This window comes from Schistocerca cancellata, chromosome 1 (assembly GCF_023864275.1).
Source record: "Schistocerca cancellata isolate TAMUIC-IGC-003103 chromosome 1, iqSchCanc2.1, whole genome shotgun sequence".
Lineage (NCBI taxonomy): Eukaryota > Metazoa > Arthropoda > Insecta > Orthoptera > Acrididae > Schistocerca > Schistocerca cancellata.
Window position 1 is genome coordinate 162,446,298 of NC_064626.1, and position 22,794 is coordinate 162,469,091.

Here is a 22,794-nt window from a genome sequence, read left to right on the forward strand (position 1 = left end):
GGTTTCTGTACAAACTGTAAATAGCCTTTCGCTCCCTGTATTTTACCCCTGCCACCTTCAGAATTTGAAAGAGAGTATTCCAGTTAACATTGTCAAAAGCTTTCTCTAAGTCTACAATTGCTAGAAACGTAGGTTTGCCTTTTCTTAATCTTTCTTCTAAGATAAGTGGTAAGGTCAGTATTGCCTCACGTGTTCGAACATTTCTACGGAATCCAAACTGATCCTCCCCGAGGTCGGCTTCTACCAGTTTTTCCATTCGTCTGTAAAGAATTCGCGTTAGTATTTTGCAGCTGTGACTTATTAAACTGATAGTTCGGTAATTTTCACATCTGTCGACACCTGCTTTCTTTGGGATTGGAATTATTATATTCTTCTTGAAGTCTGAGGGTATTTCGCCTGTCTCATACATCGTGCTCACCAGATGGTAGAGTTTTGTCATGACTGGCTCTCCCGAGGCCATCAGTAGTTCAAATGGAATGTTGTCTACTCCCGGGGCCTTGTTTCGACTCAGGTCTTTCAGTGCTCTGTCAAACTCTTCACGCAGTATCTTATCTCCCATTTCGTCTTCATCTACATCCTCTTCCATTTCCATAATATTGTTAAATTTTCTAACCTACCTGCTCGATTAAGGGATCTGACATTCCACGCTCCGATCCGTAGAACGCCAGTTTTCTTTCTCCTGATAACGACGTCCTCCTGAGTAGTCCCCGCCCGGAGATCCGAGTGGGGGACTATTTTACCTCCGGAATATTTTACCCAAGAGGACGCCATCATCATTTAATCATACAGTAGAGCTGCATGTCCTCGGGAAAAATTACGGCTGTAGTTTCCCCTTGCTTTCAGCCGTTCGCAGTACCAGCACAGCAAGGCCATTTTGGTTAATGTTACAAGGCCAGATCAGTCAATCATCCAGACTGTTGCCCCTGCAACTACTGAAAAGGCTGCTGCCCCTCTTCAGGAACCACATGTTTGTCTGGCCTCTCAACAGATACCCCTCCGTTGTGGTTGCACCTACGGTACGGCCATCTGTATCGCTGAGGCACGCAAGCCTCCCCACCAGAGGCAAGGTTCATGGTTCATGGGGGTTCATGGGGTCTGTGACATATCAACATCAAAGAAACATATTTCTGTTCTTACAGACCAGTTGTATTACAGGATACGAGTACATATCAAAGATACATAATATTGCTGTCATTGTATAAAATGAGAAACATTAACATACAGTATGGCATATTTAATAGCTAATATATTCTTGTGACCAGCATTCATCACTTTTGTTCACGGACAGAAGAGATGAATGCAGGTCACAGGAATATAGTAGCTGTTAAATACATCAAACTCTCTGTTAATGTTTCTCATTATGCACAATGAAACAATGGAAACTCCAGGTAGGAACATCAACAATGTAGGAAAAGACAGATTGTTACTAACCATAAAGAGGACACTCAAGTTGCAGACAGGAACAATTAAAAGACACGTACATAAAGCTTTCGGCCACAGCCTTTATCAGTAAAAGAGAGACACACACACACACACCATTCAAACACACAAGCAAACACACCTCATGCACGCACAACCACCAACTCCAGCACCTCAGTCCGAAAGCCCAAGGGGCTGGAGTTGGCGGTCTTGTGTGTGTGTGTGAGTGTGTGTGTGTGTGTGTGTGTGTGAGGTGTGCTTGCTTGTGTGTTTGAATGGTGTGTGTGTGTGTGTCTCTCTTTTACTGATAAAGGCTGTGGCCGAAAGCTTTATGTACGTGTCTTTTAATTGTTCCTGTCTGCAACTTGAGTGTCCTCTTTATGGTAAGTAACAATCTGTCTTTTCCTACATTGTTGATGTTCCTACCTGGAGTTTCCATTGTTTCATTGTGCATAATGAGAAACATTAACAGAGAGTTTGATGTATTTAACAGCTACTATATTCCTGTGACCTGCATTTTGTAGCAAATCTGTCTTTTCCTACATTGTGATATTCATTGTGCACAATGTCAGCAACATTATGTATCTTTGATATGTACTCATATCCAATGATACAACAATTACTGTATGGCAACTAGTCTACAAGGCCAGAAATTTGTTTTTTTGATTATGACATGTCCCAGGCAGGTCAGACATTTTTACCATTTCAACATGCACTTGGTAATGGCTACAAATCTGAAATCATAGTTGTGTAAAATAAATAGACAATTAACAGTCAAATGGTGGAAATTTCTTTAAAAAGAATACTAGTATCATAAGTTTCAAGAAAAATCTAAATACTGAGTAAGTAGTACTTGCACATGACACACACCACAACATATGCTGGCAATGGTAAAAGTGAACAAAATGGGCCAAATACCAATCAATAGTGCCCAAAGTCAAAATACAGATCACAAGAAAGAGAGAGGAAGAGAGCATGTTTGTTAGAAATGTTTTACATGTAGCACAAGCACAGTTGTTATCACATGAGAAATATCTGATGCTGATGCAGTTGTTAATCAATCATCCAAAACCAAGTTAATAATCACTGATCCTATCTGACCCTGTTGTAATAGTTTCACGCATAATCTGTGATCTCCTCGAGAATTTTTGTTGACATGAGACAGTTGTTGTGCTGGCTCTAATAATTGGGAGCTCCACTTCCTCCTTTAGATATTTTCTCAATTTTTATACAATGCATTACCATGAGGGAACTTCAAAAAGTAAGTTACACATTATTTTGGCAGGCCAAGTAATTTTTATTGAATGCTGCAGTACATTTCAAAGTGACATAGATACATGATACTATTTTTCAACATAGTTATCAAGTGTCTGTAAACAATGGCCACTATGTTTTACCAATCTTTTAATTTCTCAGTGTTAGAAATTTGCTCCTTAGTCACAGAGCCATTTGAGAACTGCAGTGTCAAAAACCTCATTATTGAAAAATTTGTGACTGCTGCAAATCAGTTCCTCAATTGCCTGGACAGCCATCTATGGTCGATGGCCTTCCCTGCTGAGCAGCATCACCCACTTCTATGTAGCTTCAGTTAGAACATTGTCTTATACTTTGGAATACATTTTCCAGTTGTTGTGCCACTGCACTGCACACTATGATGCACTTGTCATCCATACCACAAGAGAACTGTCTGCAGGAGACGTAGAGCACATCTTTTCTTCTGACATTGTACCATTCTTGTTGTGCTGTGGCCTTAGTGTGCGACATGTGTAACTTATTTTTTAAAGTGCCCTTGTAACGTGAAAAAATTTTTGTGTTACATTTCCTCTATCTGTTTTGCACCAGTAGATTCATAACATTAAACTCACAGGAAATTTTCTTCTAGCTGAAACAGTTACTGACCAATTTACGGTATATAACTATGTTACATAGTACAATTTTTCAAATTAAAAGTGACAAACAAATTTAATACATCACAGACAGTGCATAAAAATACTGTAATTACTGACTGTATGTTTTGCTTAAAAATCATTGGTAGTGATATTGCTGTGGCAAGAATAGAATATCGCTTCAAGGCATATAACATTATTCCCCAAAGAAAATGTTTTAAGCAAGACTCTTTTCAGTTTATTGAGACATATTTCAAGTCTGACCTATATAGCAACTAGGGCTTTAAGTTTTTTTTTTATTTTTTTATTTAACAGAAGAACTTTCTGAGCTTCCCTATCTATGACATCAATGATCACAGAAAGCTTCTATGTAGAAGCATTACATCAAATTATGGTTGATAGAATTGGAACTTTCATACTGTAATATTACACAAGATGTTATTATCAAATGAGAATTAAAATGAATAAAAGTCCAAATGACTACATTAGCTGTTTATTGTAGCCCATTCAAAGGCACAAGACAGGTTTTGTGCACTTTAACAAATGTTTTGTAAAGTTTATTTAACACGACAGCATTTGACAACACCTATACAGAATAGCATTTGTGGTGCAGGTTTTTTAAGTTCTTTTTTAAAAGAAACCATTCATGATTTTTATTATACTAAGATTGTAATTCTTTTATACAGAAATGCATCTAAGTATTCACCTATAAGATGCGAAACAGGTCCTACGTCTTTGAATGGACTATAACAAACAGCTGATGTGGTCATATGGACATTCATTCATTTTAGTACTAATCTGAAAATAACACCTTGTGTAGTGTTATGGTACGAAATCTCCGATTTCATCAATCATGTATTATTTTAGCACTGGTTGCATCACCTACAGAGCATTCTGTCAATGGGCTCTATTTGGTCAAAATCACTGAGGAGTATAAAACATAACACTGTATTTATTTCCTTACCACCAGTAGGATAGGAAAAGCACTCCAGGAACAGAAAATGCTATCTGCAAAATTCTCCATTCTTTTATAAAGTATGCAAAGAATGCAGTCAGCAAGTAACCAATTGTACCAAATACTTGGCACAACACACCAGCAACCATTCTTTTGCTTGGACCAACCATTTCCATTGCTGAAAAATGAGGTAACTGCATTGATTTCAGTAACATGAATTTAAAAAAAAAAGTTATTCAAAATCTTCCATAAGTCAAGTAATATAATAGCTCCCATTATTTAGTATAATACAACAATATTAAGACTATATGGTATACTGGAAATAGATAATGTACAGCAAATGGGGGTTTAAATATATCTAAGAAAAATGATATTAAAAGTTAACTTCAGTTAGAGAAAAATAGAAAAGGTCGATACTTCCCAACTGGTAACATACGAAGGTATAATTGTACTCACTCAACCTTTCCACCTATTGTTTCAAATCAAGGATTCTTGGTTCTATTAAACTATCTTTTTGGTCTATATCTGAGTGTGTGGTACCATTTGATATGTGAAATTTGTGTGAAATATTCTTGTAGTTTAGCTGACTAACACTTATGCTTACCTATAACATAGGCTACTAAAAACACTCCAGAAGTAGTAGCACCAATCAACATTCTAGCTGCAACAAACGATGAATAATTTGGCAGAACTGCTGCTCCTATTCCACCAATTACCTGGAGGACGAGGGAGAGGAAGAAAATTGGTCTCCGCCCTAATCTGCAATGTTCATTAAAAAAAATAAATAAAATAAAAATTTTAAAAAATCCTTTTGAAGTGGTCATTTTGTGACACAAGTAATAAAATTATCAAAACTGTAATTTTTTGTGTTGGGCATGTTCTGTGGTTGCTTATATTTCTTAAAATGTGTGTGTGTGTGTGTGTGTGTGTGTGTGTGTGTCTGTGTGTGTGTGTGTGTGTGTGTGTGTTGGAAGAACATGCACAGTTCTGACAACAACGGGGGAAAGGAATATAACATAGCACTTCATTAGGTACTATTCGCATATTTACCTGGAGCTATCTTACACAACAATGAAGAACTCAGATTCCTGAACCAGTCCTGCCAGTTACAAATTTAACATTTAAAATTCATATCATGCTAGTTGTCCAACCTATACATAGCAGAAACATGTTCTTTGACTTGTTCCACATCCCTGAACGTTCTCTATGACGTGAAAATGTACAGGTCATGATCATTGAATAAATGAAAGTGGAATAGGCAGTTTTCTGCAGTCTTTTAAACCAGGCACAAACTATTTTTTTAAGTTAACACTGTTTGCCTGTTGACACAATGTTTATCAGTAATGGTACACTGTCAATTTCAATAAGACAAAATTAAGATAAGAGTCTTCAGTCTTATTAAAGAAAACATCCTGTTTTTCACTTCGATCACTTGATAACCTCTCTCAGCACATTCAAATTGTGTGCATTAAGGGTCACAGATTATAACTGATATTGTTTAAACAAATATAACACAGACTTCAGCTTCCTTCACATTTGTTTTGTTTTACAGTTTTTGCACAGTTATCACTTACATTAACAACAAGAGTAGTTGGTAATATAGTATATCATTTCAGTCATTTTATTAGAATGGAAGAATATCTCCTCTACATCACACCAAGTAATACTAATGTTACAATGAAGATAGTCAATTTTTGACAATATAATATAATTGGATACACAAAAACTCTATTCACCAAGTGGCAGCAGGAGAACATGCATATAAAAAAAGGTTATACTTACACAAGCTTTTGGAGACAGTGGCTCCTTCTTCCAGCAGAAGGGTTGAAGGGGACGGAAGAAAGGTGAAGGGAAAGGAACTGGAGATGTTTAGGAACAGGATCAGAGTTCACAAAAGTCACCGATAACCTCAAATCCAGGGAGACTTACCAGACAGGATGAGAAGAAAAGAGTTCCTTTCTCTTCAACCCTCTTCCTTCCCCTTCAACCCTTCTGCAGAAAGAAGGCACCACTGGCTCGGAAAGCTTGCATAAGTAAAAACTTTTTATACACATGTTCTCCTGGTGCCGCTTGGTGAGTAGGATTTTTACCCATTCAATTAAATTATATTGTCAAATAATAATAACGTTGTGCACTTAATTATTATATTCCCAGAGACCTTTCACAGCTTCATTAATTTACCTGTCTGACAAGTCACCAAATATTATAGAGCCAAGAAGAACTCCAACCATGAACAGCGCATCAGCAGTTGCACTTAACCATGCATGTTCACAGACCAGGTTAAACTGAAAGAAAAGTCAAAGCTTATTAAGTTAATCAATAGCAATCATATACAGATTACAATGAGGGAGAAGGCCATCACTTACCACAGGCAGCTGTGCTGACTGCACCAACATTTTCTGAGTCACTAATGAGTGGACAATGTGCTCATATTATATCACTCTTACACAAATGCCAAAAAAGCTGGTGCAGCACCTCTTCTGCTTCTAAAATCTGTGGACCATGTTGGTTTCCCTCACAGCAGAATGTACAGCCTACAGAATGTACAGTCAAGAAGGCTGTACATTCTCTTACGAAGACATAAGTTACACTGACCAACCTCCATTACTGCACTGCTCTTGTAAGTCGTCGTGTCATATATCCAACTGTCACAATCCACAGTGTTATTTGTTGGTATTCCAGCATCAAAATATTCTTGGGTGAAATTTGCATCTAACCGCTGACAAGATGACCACGTCTTTGCTGCAGTATCCCATGGAATTGTCATATTAATTACTTCAGGTGCCATAACATACGTACTATTATCCATTTCATAAGGAAGGCGGCACCTGCATGGATGTAAAAAATTGTTAACTACTATTTTCTGTGCAGAATATAGCAACCACAATCTGACAACTGACTCATAACATTAAATATGATAAATAAAATAAACATGACAGATATTTCATTTTTTGTGTTGTATACTTGTTTGATGTAAAAAATTACTTTACATACACAGTCAGTCTATGTCCCTTTGCTTGTGGACATACTAAATTGTTCAATTTTTGTACCAATTGTGAAGTACTTTCCCTCACTTTCTTTGATTCTTTTTCGCTTCTGATAACAGCTTTGTGACATTAAAGACACCTTTCACAACTAATATTGTTAACAAGACATTAACAATACAGTAAAAATCACAATTTTAAGTGGAAAATAAATAAGTCAAAAGTAAATGTTTTCACAGTTTTTGAGCAGAGGTTTCCTTTTTGGAAGGTAAACATAAAACAACAGCTCATACAGGGGAATTTACAAGTTATTCTTAATCTTGATATAAAGAGAGAATAGTTTTTATTCAAGTTTGAGTTCTATTGTTTATTATACCTTGGATTTCTTGTATGTTTAATGTGAATCATCTCACACTTAATACAAACTTTTTAAAGAAAGAAGTTGTTGTGCATGAACAAATCTAATGAACTAGGCAGAAAAAATGGATAAGTTCTTAAAAAATAAGACATTTGAAATACTGGCTAAAAATCAAACTCATACCTCTCATACATTAGCAAACTTTGTGGGTCTAAGTGAAATACATTTCATAGTCTTTATGGAACACCCATATCAGATATGGTAATCTTAACACCTTATCAGCAGAAAATGCCTCAACACTCCACCAATACAATAAATGGCACAGTATACCAACAAGACACGAGCAACAAAAACTTTCTTTCATTACATTACATTATAGATCATATTTCAACATAATATATGTATGACTGTATTGCAATGAAATATTTCAGAATATTTGTAGTTTTATTATCACAGTAAGTAATATAAGTAAAAAAATAAGATGTGGAATGCTGATAACAGCATTCATACTGTTCATATTACTTATGCCCTTCCACTCAGTACCAGAAAATGTACATGCTGACCTTTTTTATGATACATATATAGGAATAAAAAGTTGTGTCAGTCCCCTTAGTGTGAATGCAGCTAGTGAAATACTTAGAAACACTGACAGATAGATCAAGGCAAATGGATCATCATAGACTTTCGACAAAACTCAGTAAATACAGTTCAGTAGATCTTATACAATTATACACAACATAAGAATGGACTCCTCAACTAATGAAATACAATAAGTAGACAGTGTTAAGATTTTGGGACCACAGATAGCTCACAACTTTAATGGGAAAATCCACCGCCTCGAATTAAGGAAGAACCTTAGTTTAACTATGTTTGCAGCATGCAAGACTATTGCAGTAGGTGATTCAGAAAGGAAGAAACAAGTTTATTCTGGACACTGCCATTCACCAATGACTTACGAACCAGTTTTAGGGAAAAACAATGTATAGGGAAAGTATTTTCAGAATACAGGAGTGAGAAATGTGTTATATGGATTATATCTGGTGTTAGCCCAAGAACATCCTGCATATATTTCTTCACAAAACTTGGTATTTCACCAGGAGTTTCACAATACTCTCTTTATCATTACCAATATTTCTCTACTTTGAAAAAGTAGTGAAGACAGGAAAAACAATAGAGCCAAAAATAACCTCTACAACGACTTCAAGCAGTTAGGATTTGTACACAATGGTGACATAATCATAGGTAAATAAGTATGAGAGTACTCACCTATGTTTTGTTTTAGCTTGTAAGAAAACATTTGCTAGTTTGTGTGTAACACAAAATATTGCAGGCAAACAGAGGAAGAAATAAATACGCTTTTGGTAACGTCCAAACTCTCCCAAGTACTTCAAAATATCATCATAAGCCATTTTTTCAGTATATTAATCCTGAAATAAAAAAGTATGAATAATTAGAACTCATTTGATTTTAATGATATTCAGTCACATCACTTTCGTCTCCAGGGCACTCCAGACTGTTGCTTTTAATATGAACATTTGGATTCACATACATGAATATTAATACTTCATTATACACAGTCTCTCATTTACTTTGACCATCCCGCATAATTTGTTGTCCTGAAGCAAAATAAGAAAAGTATGAACTAAATGTTTTTTATCTATTAGATGGACATCAACCAGCAAGATTGCCTTCTTATAACTTTGTTCGTTACATCTTTTTTAAATATCACACTATATTTTTTTAGTTAGTAATCCACTTTACCTCCTCAAGCACCTTCAAAAACATATCACAGTGTACTAGTCAAATAAACATGACATTAATGAAAATGTAACACAAAATGTAAATTGCAACAACACACAGTGCAGGTATCCAGGGTTACTGTTGTAACTACCAAACTTATGTGTGCACCATTTCGTAGTTCACATATGAAGGTCGTGCTTGACTTGGTCACTGGAGGCCACCCAGCTTCATAGCATGACAGCAATTGTGTAAGCAGCCTTCCACCTGTGCCCCCTGTTAAAACTAATAGCAATACAGGCCAGAGCACACGGCTCTGCCTGCCACTTGTTTGATGTCTGTACTTCATCTCTCATGCAATAAACTTATAATGTTCTTGGGTTAGAACACTTTAGGGACGAATACGGTATTTGATTCGGCATATTGCACTTCAATCATTGGTCGTTTAAGGTTAATTTCCATGGAGGTGGTGCTTGAATCTCTTCTTGAGCAACAGCAGGTGCTGACAGTTGTTATTTCCAGTTTTGTTGACCTCATCTTGTGTGTCTCAGTTGTTGTGTCAGCTCACCGCCTTAAGGGGGGTAGGATGTCAAACTGGCCAACTTGGAGCAGGAGAGACGCCACAGGACATTTAAATTCCACTGTCTATACTTTTACAAATAAATTCATAAAACTTTGTCAGCATGACCAGGAAGGATTCCGGATTCACACTCATAGCAGTAAAAGCTCAAAAACGTAAGGAAATAAATTTTTTTTACATGTGAAATTTCATAATTTTTTCACTTACTATTGGCTTTATTTGTTGCTATAGGTACACTTTTCTTCATAAGTAAGAGAGATTCTTACATGAATTTTGCACTGCTTGTTAAACACAAACTCCTTAATGCAAAACTCTAGAATTTTCCAACTCTATTAAAATCTGAGGTAAAAGCTGAGATAAATAATTATAAAATTTGAATTTCTTCTAAACATGAAGTTTAAAATTTAACACCTCATTCATTTTTCCATAAATTAAATAAATTCTAGAGTTTCATACACCTGTAAGTATGGTTTGTATGCTGTGCAAAATTCATCGAAGTGTACCTATAGCAACAAATGCAGCCAATAGTAAGTGAAAAAATTATGAAATTTCACTTTTAAAAAAAATTATTTGGTTATGTTTTTGAACTTTCATTGCTATGAATGTGAATCTTGAATCCTTCCTGGTCATGCTGACAAAGTTGTAAGAATTTATCTGTGAAAGTATACACAGCGGAAATTAAAATGCTCCTGCTCCAAGTAGACCCGTTTGACGTCCTGCCCCCCCTTAAAAGAACCTTCAAGTCTTCCTTTTGATGAGATGTGGGAGTTGTTTTCTACCTATCACTGTAAATGTACTCATATTATTGCTGCTGACGTGGAGTTTTACCGTTGCCAAACCAGTTAAGCAGGGGCATGGGCAGCAGAACTACGTGGACATAGTCATCATAATATTGTGACAAATATTCATAAGGAATTGTATGCAGATCAAGTGGTTCAAGAAGCAATCGTACTTATTGCTCCCGATACTGAAGTTTGAGAGTGAGCTCTACAGTTGAAAATCCTATGCTTACAAAAGTATTAAACATAGCTTAGTCATTTGACATTTCATGGACTGCAGGTAGTCAGATAGAAGCCTGATCTTAAGTTTTAGAAATCAGTTCCTCTCACCCCTCCCAGCCCTCATTCAGTTCACAAGGGAACAGAGAAGCTATTGCAGCAGTCCATCAGAAATCTCAATGTCATATAGATAATCATCATTCACGACATCAATAATGTGCATCATAACAGCAACAGCATCATGCTCCACTGCCTTCATGCCCATACTGTTTCATGCAACACGAATGGACTGTGTGTCCCAAGGCTGGGCAACATGTAACAGGTGCCATAGAAAGGGACACATTGATTCTGTGTGTAACTGTCTTCTGAACCTCAGTTAGGATGACACGAACATGGACGTGAACAGTGTGTCAGCAGTGACGGTGTCTCCAAGGAAGCTATAAACTGAAGTGTGTATGCTAACAAACCTCTGAGAATGCAAGTGGGCATAGGTGCAGTAGAAATGTTGGTGAATTCTCAGGCTTATGTGGCTTTAGTGTCACAAAGGCTGATGAGTTATAATAAACAACAGATTCCTGTTACTTACAAGGTGGTGGTTGGTTCAATAACATTCTTAATTGTGTACAAATTCTTACGCTAAAAATGTGTTTGGTTTGGATGCTTTTAAACTTTCTGGATTCTCCATCGATGACGAAGTGCATTTGGTTTCTGATCAAGTTCCGTCAACAGTTAGGTGCTCACTGTGCTGGATTTTCCTCTTTATTTCCTCAAGGACTGGGTTGTGCAATACAATGTCAGGTTCATATTATGATGCAATGGTCTGCCAGAACTTGTTTTTTCTGGGCCCGCCCAGTACTTGTAACTTTACAAGATCAAGTAAAAGCAGAATTAGACAAAATTGCATACTACCACAAATTCCTACTAGATGCTGCTACTGTGGCAGAACCACTCCATGCATTATTATGAAAAGATGTTCCTTTCCAATGGTTCCCGGCTTATGACCAGACATTTAAGTTGTTGAAATCTAGGCTGCTGCCAGCCCCGGTTCGGTCACTTTTCAGCCAGGCTAACACCTTGTATTAGCCACAGACGCATCTCAGATTGGCCTTAGTACCATCCTTGCTCATAAATATGCAGACAGATCAGGATGTCATATCGCATATGCCTCTAAAAACTTAAATTCACTGCAACAGTGTTATTCTCAGACAGAGAAAGAAGCTTTAGCAATCATATATGCTCTACAAAAAATTCATGTTTTTCTATACAGGTCTCAGTTTCACCATAAACCAGACATCACTGGTGTGTCTTTGTAACCCTTCAACATCCTTGCCAGACAAAGCTGCACATCATTTACAAGGCTGGGATCTTTTTCTGTCATAATTCAATTATGAGATACATTTTCGACCTACAGTGCACATGAAAATGCTGATGCCTTATTGTGTTTCCCAATTGGTCCAGATCCAGAGTTTTATAAAGAATTGTTTGCTTTCATTTAGACTGTGGAAGCTCAAGGTGTAATTAATGGTTCTCCTATTACTAGCACTAAAATTGCAGGAACAGTAGCCACTGATCCTGTTTTAAGTAAAGTTGTTTGTTTTGTGCAACACAGCTGTCAGGACAAACCTCGAGGCTGTGCTTCTCATCCTTTAAGAAATTATTTTGCATTACATAATCATCTGCCTGTTTGGGACAGAGTTCTGCTGTCAACTACGGAGGTGAAGGTTGTGTGTTTAATACATGTGGCCCACTGGGATGTGTCACGTACAAGAGCGTTAGCACGCATACACGGTTTTTGGTCAGGAATAGATGGGGAAATAGTGCAAGTTGATGCAGCCTGCCTACTGTGTGCCACCCATTAGGCAGCCTCTCGTGCATCTTTGTTGCAGTGGCCAGCTCCACAGCAGCCTTGGGAACAAATTCATGTAAATTTTGCAGAACCTTTTTTGAAATAATTGTGCACAATTCGCACTTGGCGGTAACATCCGATGGGAGCTCCATTCTCAGCAGCTGCCAAGCCAAGACTGAGTGCCTCAGCGTGCCGTGCACATGTTTACAAACAGCGTGTGAAGGACGCTTCATAACAGTGTGACCAACTGCCACACAAACAGAGTTCTGTACTTATAAAAAAATAGGGGACCTTACTTTTGGGATTAACCTCATAAGACAATGGCACCCTCTTCAAATGTCAGGAATCCGAAGATATTCGTAAAAAATGTGTTTGTCATGTCACAACTCCTCCTTTCCACAAATGGAAAAGCAGAACAAGTAATATGAACATTTAAGACTCAGATGAAAATATGTATTTCAGATGTGTAACCGGAAGTGTCTCTTTACCATTTACTCAGTCCTTATAGGTTTACCCCTGTTGGAGATAAAGAATCTGGCAGAATTGCTGCACAGCCATCAGCCCAGGCGCGACAATGCATCTGGCCTGGCACAGCTGTTTGTGTTTGCCGTTTTGGTTGCTGACTGCAATCGGTGCCAGCACTCATCGAGAGTCACTGTGACCAATGTCTCTACATTGTATGCACTGCTGAGGGGAGGGCATTGTGACACTTTAACCAGCTATGACTCCGCATGAGTGGCTGAGAAGCGGAAGCACCTCCGCTCCCCTCGCATCCTCCATCTGCCCGGCTGTCTCCTACATCGCGGTGTGCCTTCACCTTCTCCACCACCACTGTCAACACCTTCACAACTCTCTCCTCTAGCGTGGGTGCCCCCTTCAGCTGTTGGGGGCCAAGACAGGACCCTGACATCTGCAATATCACAGCTGCCACCTCCACCGCTGCCTCCTCTATCACAGCCTGTGCCACCAGTTCAGCTGCCTTCACCGCAGCCTCCTTCACCAGGGTTGGACTCAGACATGGGAATGGAAGCCACGCCAGCTTCTCCTATTCTAGCATAGGGCGGCAGGCACCACACCTGTCTGTGCACCCTTCCAGCCCTATGCATCAGTGGCAGCATGTGGCATGACTCAACAACCAACATCTACAATGGAAGAAATGGATGGGAGCACAGTACTCACTTCTTTACAAAGGATAAGGAGTACTGTAACAATCAAATTTGTGTGTGCACTGGTTCATAGTTAGTGTGTGAAGTTTGTGCTTGATTCTGCCACTGGAGGCCACAGAGCGTGCCAATATGATAGCAGTTGCACGTGCAACCTGCTGGCTGTGCCTGCTGTTACAACTAAAGACTACAGAGGCCAGAGAGCAAGGCTCCGCTGGTTGCTTGTGCGTTGTCTGTTGTATGTACTTTGTCTCTCAAGTGTTTATGTCTTTCATGTAATAAAGTTACACTGATCTTGGGTTAGAACAGTTACGTAACTTGCCCACTTGCTGCAGTTGACAGTAAACAAAAGAAAACACATGACAAATGCACACTAGAAATTCAGTCAGGCATCTTCAGTTGTAGGCTTGTGTGAGTATTACGTACTCCAATGAAAAGAATGTGGAAATGTTATTCATCTGTGGAGAACATCAATTAACGGAACAAAGAATTAAATAAGAAGCTCAGGATTAGATTTTCAGCTCTTCTCATTACTGTTTTGACACTACAATGTATCCTGATTTCTTTTAATCGAGCAACAGACTCTTTCTGTCGGTCCCAACTGATATTTCAAATTGAAGACTTGCGAAGTTTTTCTAGTATATTTAGAAGTCTTGGTCGTTATGAGATAATTCTTACCTAAGAGTTACTGCAGCTTTGATAAGATCTGAGGTGATCACCAGTGAGCACTTGCTATGAATAATGAAGCTGCCACATCCAGCACTATTTTCCCTCTTCTTCTTTACCTGTAAAAATTCACAATCTTGATAAATAACTAATGAAGAAAAACCTTAAAGAACAAAAGGAAGCCATTTCTTGGCATACAAACAGTCAAAAGCAATTTACAGTTCATGAGGTACTGAGTTATCATGGAAACATGATACCAGTATACAAATAAATTATGAGACCGGATTGTTGGTCAGTCGTTATCTTCAGGAAGCAAATGTGTAGTACTTCCAATAGACACATTTAATAGTAAAAGTGACACATTTTCTAACTTTCTACCTCAGAGTGGGATAGGCTGGGGAAGGTTAAAAAGGAAGGGCAGCAGACCACAGAGACCTCAGTGTGAGAGGGACCCAGCTGTAATGTGGACAAGGACAGACATAGATGATGCCTCCTCCTTCCCCTTTACTATATACTCTCATCAATGCTCAGTTAAATAAATACAATCTCTCCTCTCTAAGATGCTGCTCGAGGAAACAGAAGACAGAAGAAACTTCACAGATGGATAAGCCCCTACCACTGAGATCATTGGCAATGATGTGGTACCTTAGACAAGGACTAGAATCAGAGCATGACTTGTGTTAGGAACAATACTGGTATTCATTTGCAATGATTTAATGCAATCCCATAAAAATAAACTCAGGATGACATGTGCCCTGCTCCTCCCACATGGTTAGTTAGTTAAATAGGTAGTTTCAGGCACCATGGATCATTTTGCAAAATACATTGCAATGATGAAGAATGAATCATTTTACTTTCACATCACAAATTGATTTGTAGATGTGTCTACATGCTATACATTTGTAAGAAATTTTTTTGAAAAGGTAACAACCACACATGAGAGTAAGTAATTCCTACCCACCACCTTTTGCACATTACAACAATGGAAATTATTCCACAGAATAGAACAAGTTGTCAAGGAGAAACTTTAACAATTTGATTTCAAATTTTACTCCGCTGTCTGTCACACATTTTATGTCACTGGGTAAGTTACAAAAAAATTTAGTTGTAGCAGTGTGCACCCCTTTTCTGCTAAAGATAATCTTAATGTAGAGTAATGACTGCCATGTTGTATCTTTTTAAAACTGAGGGTGAGACCATGCACAGAAAACCAGTCGATGATACTTTTAAGGACATTGTTTGCCATTTCTTCTGTTTCTGTATGTATGCTTGGACTGATTACAATACTAGTGTCACATGCAAAAAGAACCAATTCTCTTGTTATGTAATAGATGGGAAATCATTTCATATATGAGGAGCAACAGTGTGGGGAATCCCATACACAATTTCTCCCCATCAGAATTTTGCACCTGGACTGCACTGGTTGCATTACTAGGTACAATTTCCTGCACTCTTTTGGTTAGATATGACATTATCCATTGGTTGGTTAAACCATCAATACCATAAAACTTCATTTTATCTAGGAGAATACTGTGATGCACACAATCAAATGCCTTATATAGATCACAGAAAAAACAAACCAGTGCTATTTTATTCTTTAATGCTTGTAAAATTTTGTGAGTCAATATGTAAATGGCATTCTCAGTAGAGCAATATTTCTGAACTCTAAATTGTGATTTGCAGAAGAAATTATTGTTGCTAAGGTGAGGTACTATTCTAGAATACATCACGTTCTCCAAAATTTTGGAAAATGATGTCAGCACTGAAACAGGTTGGTAATTATTGACACCTCTTTACCACCTTTCTTAAATAGGGGTTTGACAATGTCATATTTCAGCCCCTCCAGAAAAATGCCTTGAATTACTGATTAATTACACATTTTAGTTAAGACCAGGCTTATTATAGGGGAACAAATCATTAGTACTGTATTAGAAACACCATTAAAACCAGATGAGCTTTTATCTTTGAGAGAATGTATAAGTTTCTTAATTTTAGAAGGAGAAGTTAGCGATACATTCATATGACTGTATTTTATGAGATATACTTTTTCAACATACTGCTGTGATTTTTCTCTTGACCTATTTATCCCTATTCTTTCTACTATATGAGTCCAATATCTTTTAGCAACTTCATCACTTTGTTCTGTCACACATTTCATCATCATGTAGGTATAAGCAGTGGAGAGGGAGTGGAGCAGAATGATAAGTGGTTTAAATTTTTTGAGACAAAAATGCGACTTGCAGGAAACAATTATCATTTGAATTGTGGAAACCATGCTTATTCTTAAACTCTGACAGATCATTCCATACAAACATCACAGGCAATTTCAATCCTCATTGGACAATGTTGATTGAAGTTACAGCTATATGAAGTTCAGTCGGATGAAATATTTCATTTTTGGCACACAATATTCTAATATCTTCCCAACTATAGTCACTTTTGTCAAATACTCTCATCCCACATGATGAAGATGAGGAGGGTTCTTGTCAAAACACTGTGTGTATACATTATGAAACATTTAAATCAGCTACGAACTAAAATATCTGACTGTTTCCAGAGAGTACAATGTAAAAAGATATACACTGGATTTTTTTCCCTACATTGGAAACTTAACAGGTTATGTCCAAAAATAACTTTCGCTGTAACAGACAGGAACTCTGGGATCCTTTCACCTAAATTTGTTTTTGATGCACATTGATCTTGAAATGATCATCATTACATGAAAGTATATAGTGATTCAGTAACATGGTGAAATACTATTCACATATTATTTTTACAAAATGTCTGCCCCATGGCTACATTTTTAGATAATGCTGGCTCTCTATCTTTATTTTTCTTCTGAAATATTTTTGTGTTTACATGATTATTTTGCAGTTTCAATCTGTCATCTCATATCTTTTCCCCTCTATTTTCATTTTTCTTTTCACCATTTCTTATAGTTCACAAGCTAATAAGCATTCTCTGCTTAGATAGTATCTTAGCCAAATCCCCTTTCTTCTATGGTATATGGCCATTTTCATCAATCCTGGTTAGCAGGCCTTGTTATTAACTCTTCTGTCTCACATATATTTTCCATCATCCTCCTCGTCCTCATTCCAAAGAACTCTAATCTCATTTCATTTTCCATTATCATCCATGTCTCCGCTCCATATTAAACTTCACCACAGGTTCGGTTGACACATATTTCTGTTAAACACATGATTCCCAGCTGCAAGTCTAGTTTTTCTTTCTTGACTGTGTGTCTTGCTCTCGTTGACTAGGATATGTTGGTATTTGTTTTATTTGCTTAATTTTCTCCTGGACATTATAGTATTTAACTACCTTTGCTTTGTCACAAAGATAATATTCTGGGTTTTCTTATTATTAATTTTCATTCCAGCTATCATGGTGTTCATTATCCTACTTTCAGCTAAAACCACCATAGTGTCATCAAACTTAATGCATTAAAACCTTTTACCAATGACAGATACTCTTGTTTCCGTAAAAACATTTTTACAGCCTCCTTTGCTTATATTAAACAGAGTTTGAAATAAATAACACACATGTCTGATTCCTCACCCCAGCAGGCTTTCATTTGTCCTCATATCTCCTATCTGTACCTTCACTTTTTGCTCCATTTTCTTCATCAATATTCTTTCCTTCCAAATCAGGTCATCTCTCAAAATTAATACGATCTTATCCCACTATATCCTAAAAATTCATTTTTAAGTAAATTGTTGCTTCTTATTCCTTATTATCTATTACGTAACTCGAACATTCTTTCTATGTTCTGTATGTTTGATACTCAGACGTTTATACCATATGCAGTAATCGCGAAAACATATGCATAATAAGTCACTCATCAAAAATCTGCATTAGTTTTACATCTTAACAAGTCAATGTTTAAATATAATACAGTTATTATTTTTGTTTGTATAGAAATTCATACTGTTGGTCTTCGTTATGTTAATAGTCACTCTATTCTCCTCTGACCATGTGTTTACATCTTTTAGTATGTCATCAGTTGCACTCAGCAGTAACTCTGGAGTCTTATCTATGATTATTATATTGTTGTTTTCGGTTAACAGAATTTTATCTCCCAACATGATACTTTCTGGGAGGTCATTAACATACCTGTAGATGAAAAATAGAATTGGTCCAATATAACCCCTTGTGGACTCCTATTTTGACATGTTAAATATCAAAAATGGCTCTGAGCACTATGGGACTTAACAGCTATGGTCATCAGTCCCCTAGAACTTAGAACTACTTAAACCTAACTAACCTAAGGACAGCACACAACACCCAGCCATCACGAGGCAGAGAAAATCCCTGACCCCGCCGGGAATCGAACCCGGGAACCCGGGCGTGGGAAGCGAGAACGCTACCGCACGACCACGAGATGCGGGCTGTTAAATATCATCTGACAGATTGTTTCTTGACACAATTGAGATTTCTATGACTGGTACCATCTCTTTGCTACTCGGCTAATGTCTCCGGTTTATGGTCTACTGTACTGAACACCGTGGACAAATCTTTAAAAAAAAAGTCCTGTTAGACAGTCATCACTACCCAGGACCTCAGCTATACTGCTATTGCTGCTTCTGTATTACTGCCCTGTCTGTGTTCACACTGTGATTTCATTAGCAAGTTATATTTTTAAGGAATTCCATAAGTCCACCTTTCTTTCTACCATCTCTGAAAATGAAGATAACAGAGATATTGGCCCATAGTTTTCTGTTTCAGTATCATTTTCTTTGTGTACTCATAAAACTCTGGTTAGCTTTTAGTATTCAGTACAGGTACCTATGCGGAATGATTCTTTTATAATATCTGGTAAGACTTCTTTTTACTATCTATGCACTCCTTGAGAATACACACGGAATTTTTTGGATCTGCACACTACATTTCTGACTTCCTGCTCTACTGCAGGTAACACAGCACTGAGTCTGCTGTGAAGCTTCTAGAATGCTTCTAGAATGCATGATTCTACAAAGCTTTGTAATACTCTTGTTCCAATGCTGCTGAAGTAATTATTATGATATTGCTCAGTTTCCTCATGTAACAAATTAACATTCCTCTATCTGTTATTTGGAATTTATGTTTAAAGCAAGTTGCCAGTCTTTTCACCACTTTCAAACTGTATCAAGCTCTGATTGAATACTTGTGATTTTATCAAGTAGTAATTCATTATACACAGCTGCATCATATGCAAGAAATCTGAGGTTACTATTATTATTATTTGGCATGTCATTAAGATCCAATGCAAACAGTAAGAGACCCGACAAACTTGCCTGGGGTATGACTGCAATTATTTCTACATCTGTTGATGACTCTCCATCTCAGATCAGTACAGAGGTAATCCCCCCCCCCCCCTTCCTCTCCCACAGGCAGAACTGCCAAAGAGAAGCTGCCCCATTTCTGTAGAACTATAATTTTGAAAGTAGGTTTAATAAATGCGAATCACTACTGAAAAATATTAATTGAATGAAAAACTTTGCACACAACACATTAAATGTGTCAATGTATGAGAGTAATCCAATAAGTAAGTTTCCCTGTTTTTTATAGGGCAAGCTGAACTGATAAGTGTTGACAATGCTCATACCAGTTTATTATGCTTACCACACAATCTTCCCAGTACACTGCCAGTTAGCGTGGAGTGACCACTAAAACGTTTGCCCAGTTGTGGGCTGCCCTCTTATTTTCGCACAGCAAGACAACTGACCACTGTCAATACACATCAGGAGTTAACCTGAGTCTACAGAACAGGCTGTAAGAACATTCAAGTGGGGATGAGGCCTAGTCCATCATTTGACTCCGAGACAAAACGCCAGAGTATACGGAAGAAATGTGGCGAAAGTGCCGAAAAAAAAAAGGGCAAGGTTCATACATTTGGCAGGAATGGTCAGGAGGTATTACCCATTCTTCTATCTGCCTCAAAACACCACAATGAACGCAGAGGGGTACTGTAATGTCCTGCAAGCTGCCATCAAAATAAATTGTCCCAGACTTTTGTCTCGCTCAGTTGCCTCGTTTATGACAATGCTTGGCCTCATGCAGCTCGAATGACCCAGGGGAAAATACAACTGGGAAAGTTCCTGCATCTTCCATACCCACTGAATATTGCTCCAAGTGATTTTCACATCCACTAACACCAACGTTATCTTGGAGGTAAGTACTTCAACACTGATGAAGCCACATCTACAGTGAACAGCTGGTTACGCGCACAGGGCCCGACCTAGTACAATACTGGTTTGGAAAAATATGTGTCGTGTTACCAAACATGCTTGGAAAAACATGGTGGCCATGTAGAAAACTAATGGAAGAACTGTACAATGTCAATAAAATTATTTCAACGTGATAAATTATGTGTAGTGTTTTTATAAGGGAAACTTAATTATTATATGCCCCTTGTAATAAACTGTATAAACTTTCTAAAAATGGAGGCTACTGTACATTAGTACAATGTATAATAAACGACAGATTCTGTTGTTCCCCGTAAATTACAGATTCAGTTGTTCCCCGTAAATTCTTAAATGTGAGTGAATTACAGGTGACAAATAAACGAAAATGAGCTATAATGAAGAGTTGAGGAAATGTCCCTCTTACGTGTGTTTATAAGTGGGTCCAACTTATGTGAACGGAGTATAGCTGTCTACATGAACACCGACAAACAATTCGACTGTGATATTAACAATCAGTCGTCACAGAAGGCTTACTCTTCAATTCTTGGTTATTTACATACCAGATCGCACCAACCAAAACTTGGGAGCCACAGAAGAAGTGACAGGAGTGGCAAATGTATTACACATCGGCTCCACTTTCTTTGCTTACGTCTCCCACTATCGCATCTACCTCCAGTCTTCAGTCAGCAAAAAAATCGGAGGCTTTCGGGCAAATAGCACATCTGCTGCAGCAACTGCTTACCAATCTTAGTGATCCTACAACGTCGTAGCGAAGTAGCAGCAAGAATTCCCCCGTTGAATTACAGGGTGTGCTGCACAGGCGGCAACTGTTTGTACCTGGCGCATTGTTGCCACATAAGCCACGTTAGCGATAGACGTCTATTCGCTAGTAGTCATTCCTTTATGATGTTGTTTGGATGAAATGACACCTTGACAACAGCTTGGGTCACCGTCACGGGCTGATGAACATAATCTTTCTTGTAGGAAGGAGATAGGGGCACGATGATCACGAGAAGTCATGTTAGTTTTTGCGTCCCTGCGTGCTTCGTTGGGGCCTATCTCGCCAACCTCCCGGTATGTCCCAGCTGCATCTATAACATGCCGCATCCTCCATACCCAAATCAGTCAAATTTCGTTCGATGCCCAACATGCCATTAATGTGCGCTGGTACGCTACTGAGTCAAATGCTTTTTGGAAGCACAGTCTTATCCTCCACAAATGAATATCAAAGGTTGCAGATGAGTATGAAAGGAAGTGGGTCTACATCTACATTTACATGTACATTTATACTCCACAAGCCACCCAACGGTGTGTGGCGGAGGGCACTTTACGTGGCACTGTCATTACCTCCCTTTCCTGTTCCAGTCGCGTATGGTTCGCGGGAAGAACGACTGTCTGAAAGCCTCTGTGCGCGCTCTAATCTCTCTAATTTTACATTCGTGATCTCCTCGGGACGTATAAGTAGGGGGAAGCAATACATTCGATACCTCATCCAGAAACGCACCCTCTCGAAACCTGGCGAGCAAGCTACACCGCGATGCAGAGCGCCTCTCTTGCAGAGTCTGCCACTTGAGTTTGTCAAACATCTCCGTAACGCTATCACGGTTACCAAATAACCCTGTGACGAAACGTGCCGCTCTTCTTTGGATCTTCTCTATCTCCTCCGTCAACCCGATCTGGTACGGATCCCACACTGATGAGCAATCTTCAAGTATAGGTCGAACGAGTGTTTTGTAAGCCACCTCCTTTGTTGATGGACTACATTTTCTAAGGACTCTCCCAATGAATCTCAACCTGGTACCCGCCTTACCAACAATTAATTTTATATGATCATTCCACTTCAAATCGTTCCGCACGCATACTCCCAGATATTTTACAGAAGTAACTGCTACCAGTGTTTGTTCCGCTATCATATAATCATACAATAAAGGATCCTTCTATGTATTCGCAATACATTACATTTGTCTATGTTAAGGGTCAGTTGCCACTCCCTGCACCAAGTGCCTATCCGCTGCAGATCTTCCTGCATTTCGCTACA

At 38.2% G+C, this 22,794-nt stretch overlaps 1 protein-coding gene across 4 annotated transcripts in view; it reads right to left on the bottom strand.

Moving 5' to 3' along the window:
• The window catches only part of LOC126167862 (organic cation transporter protein-like), a 313,728-nt gene that overhangs the window by 21,536 nt on the left and 269,398 nt on the right, over positions 1-22,794 (bottom strand). For all 4 annotated transcript variants that reach the window (XM_049920514.1, XM_049920511.1, XM_049920512.1 and 1 more), the window contains 6 exons: positions 14,605-14,711; positions 8,869-9,029; positions 6,860-7,088; positions 6,442-6,545; positions 4,865-5,019; positions 4,270-4,438 (listed from right to left, as the gene is read on the bottom strand). In XM_049920514.1, coding sequence (XP_049776471.1) covers positions 4,270-4,438; positions 4,865-5,019; positions 6,442-6,545; positions 6,860-7,088; positions 8,869-9,011 — 800 coding nt within the window. In that variant the 5' untranslated portion in view covers positions 9,012-9,029; positions 14,605-14,711. The remainder of the gene's footprint in view (positions 1-4,269; positions 4,439-4,864; positions 5,020-6,441; positions 6,546-6,859; positions 7,089-8,868; positions 9,030-14,604; positions 14,712-22,794) is intronic.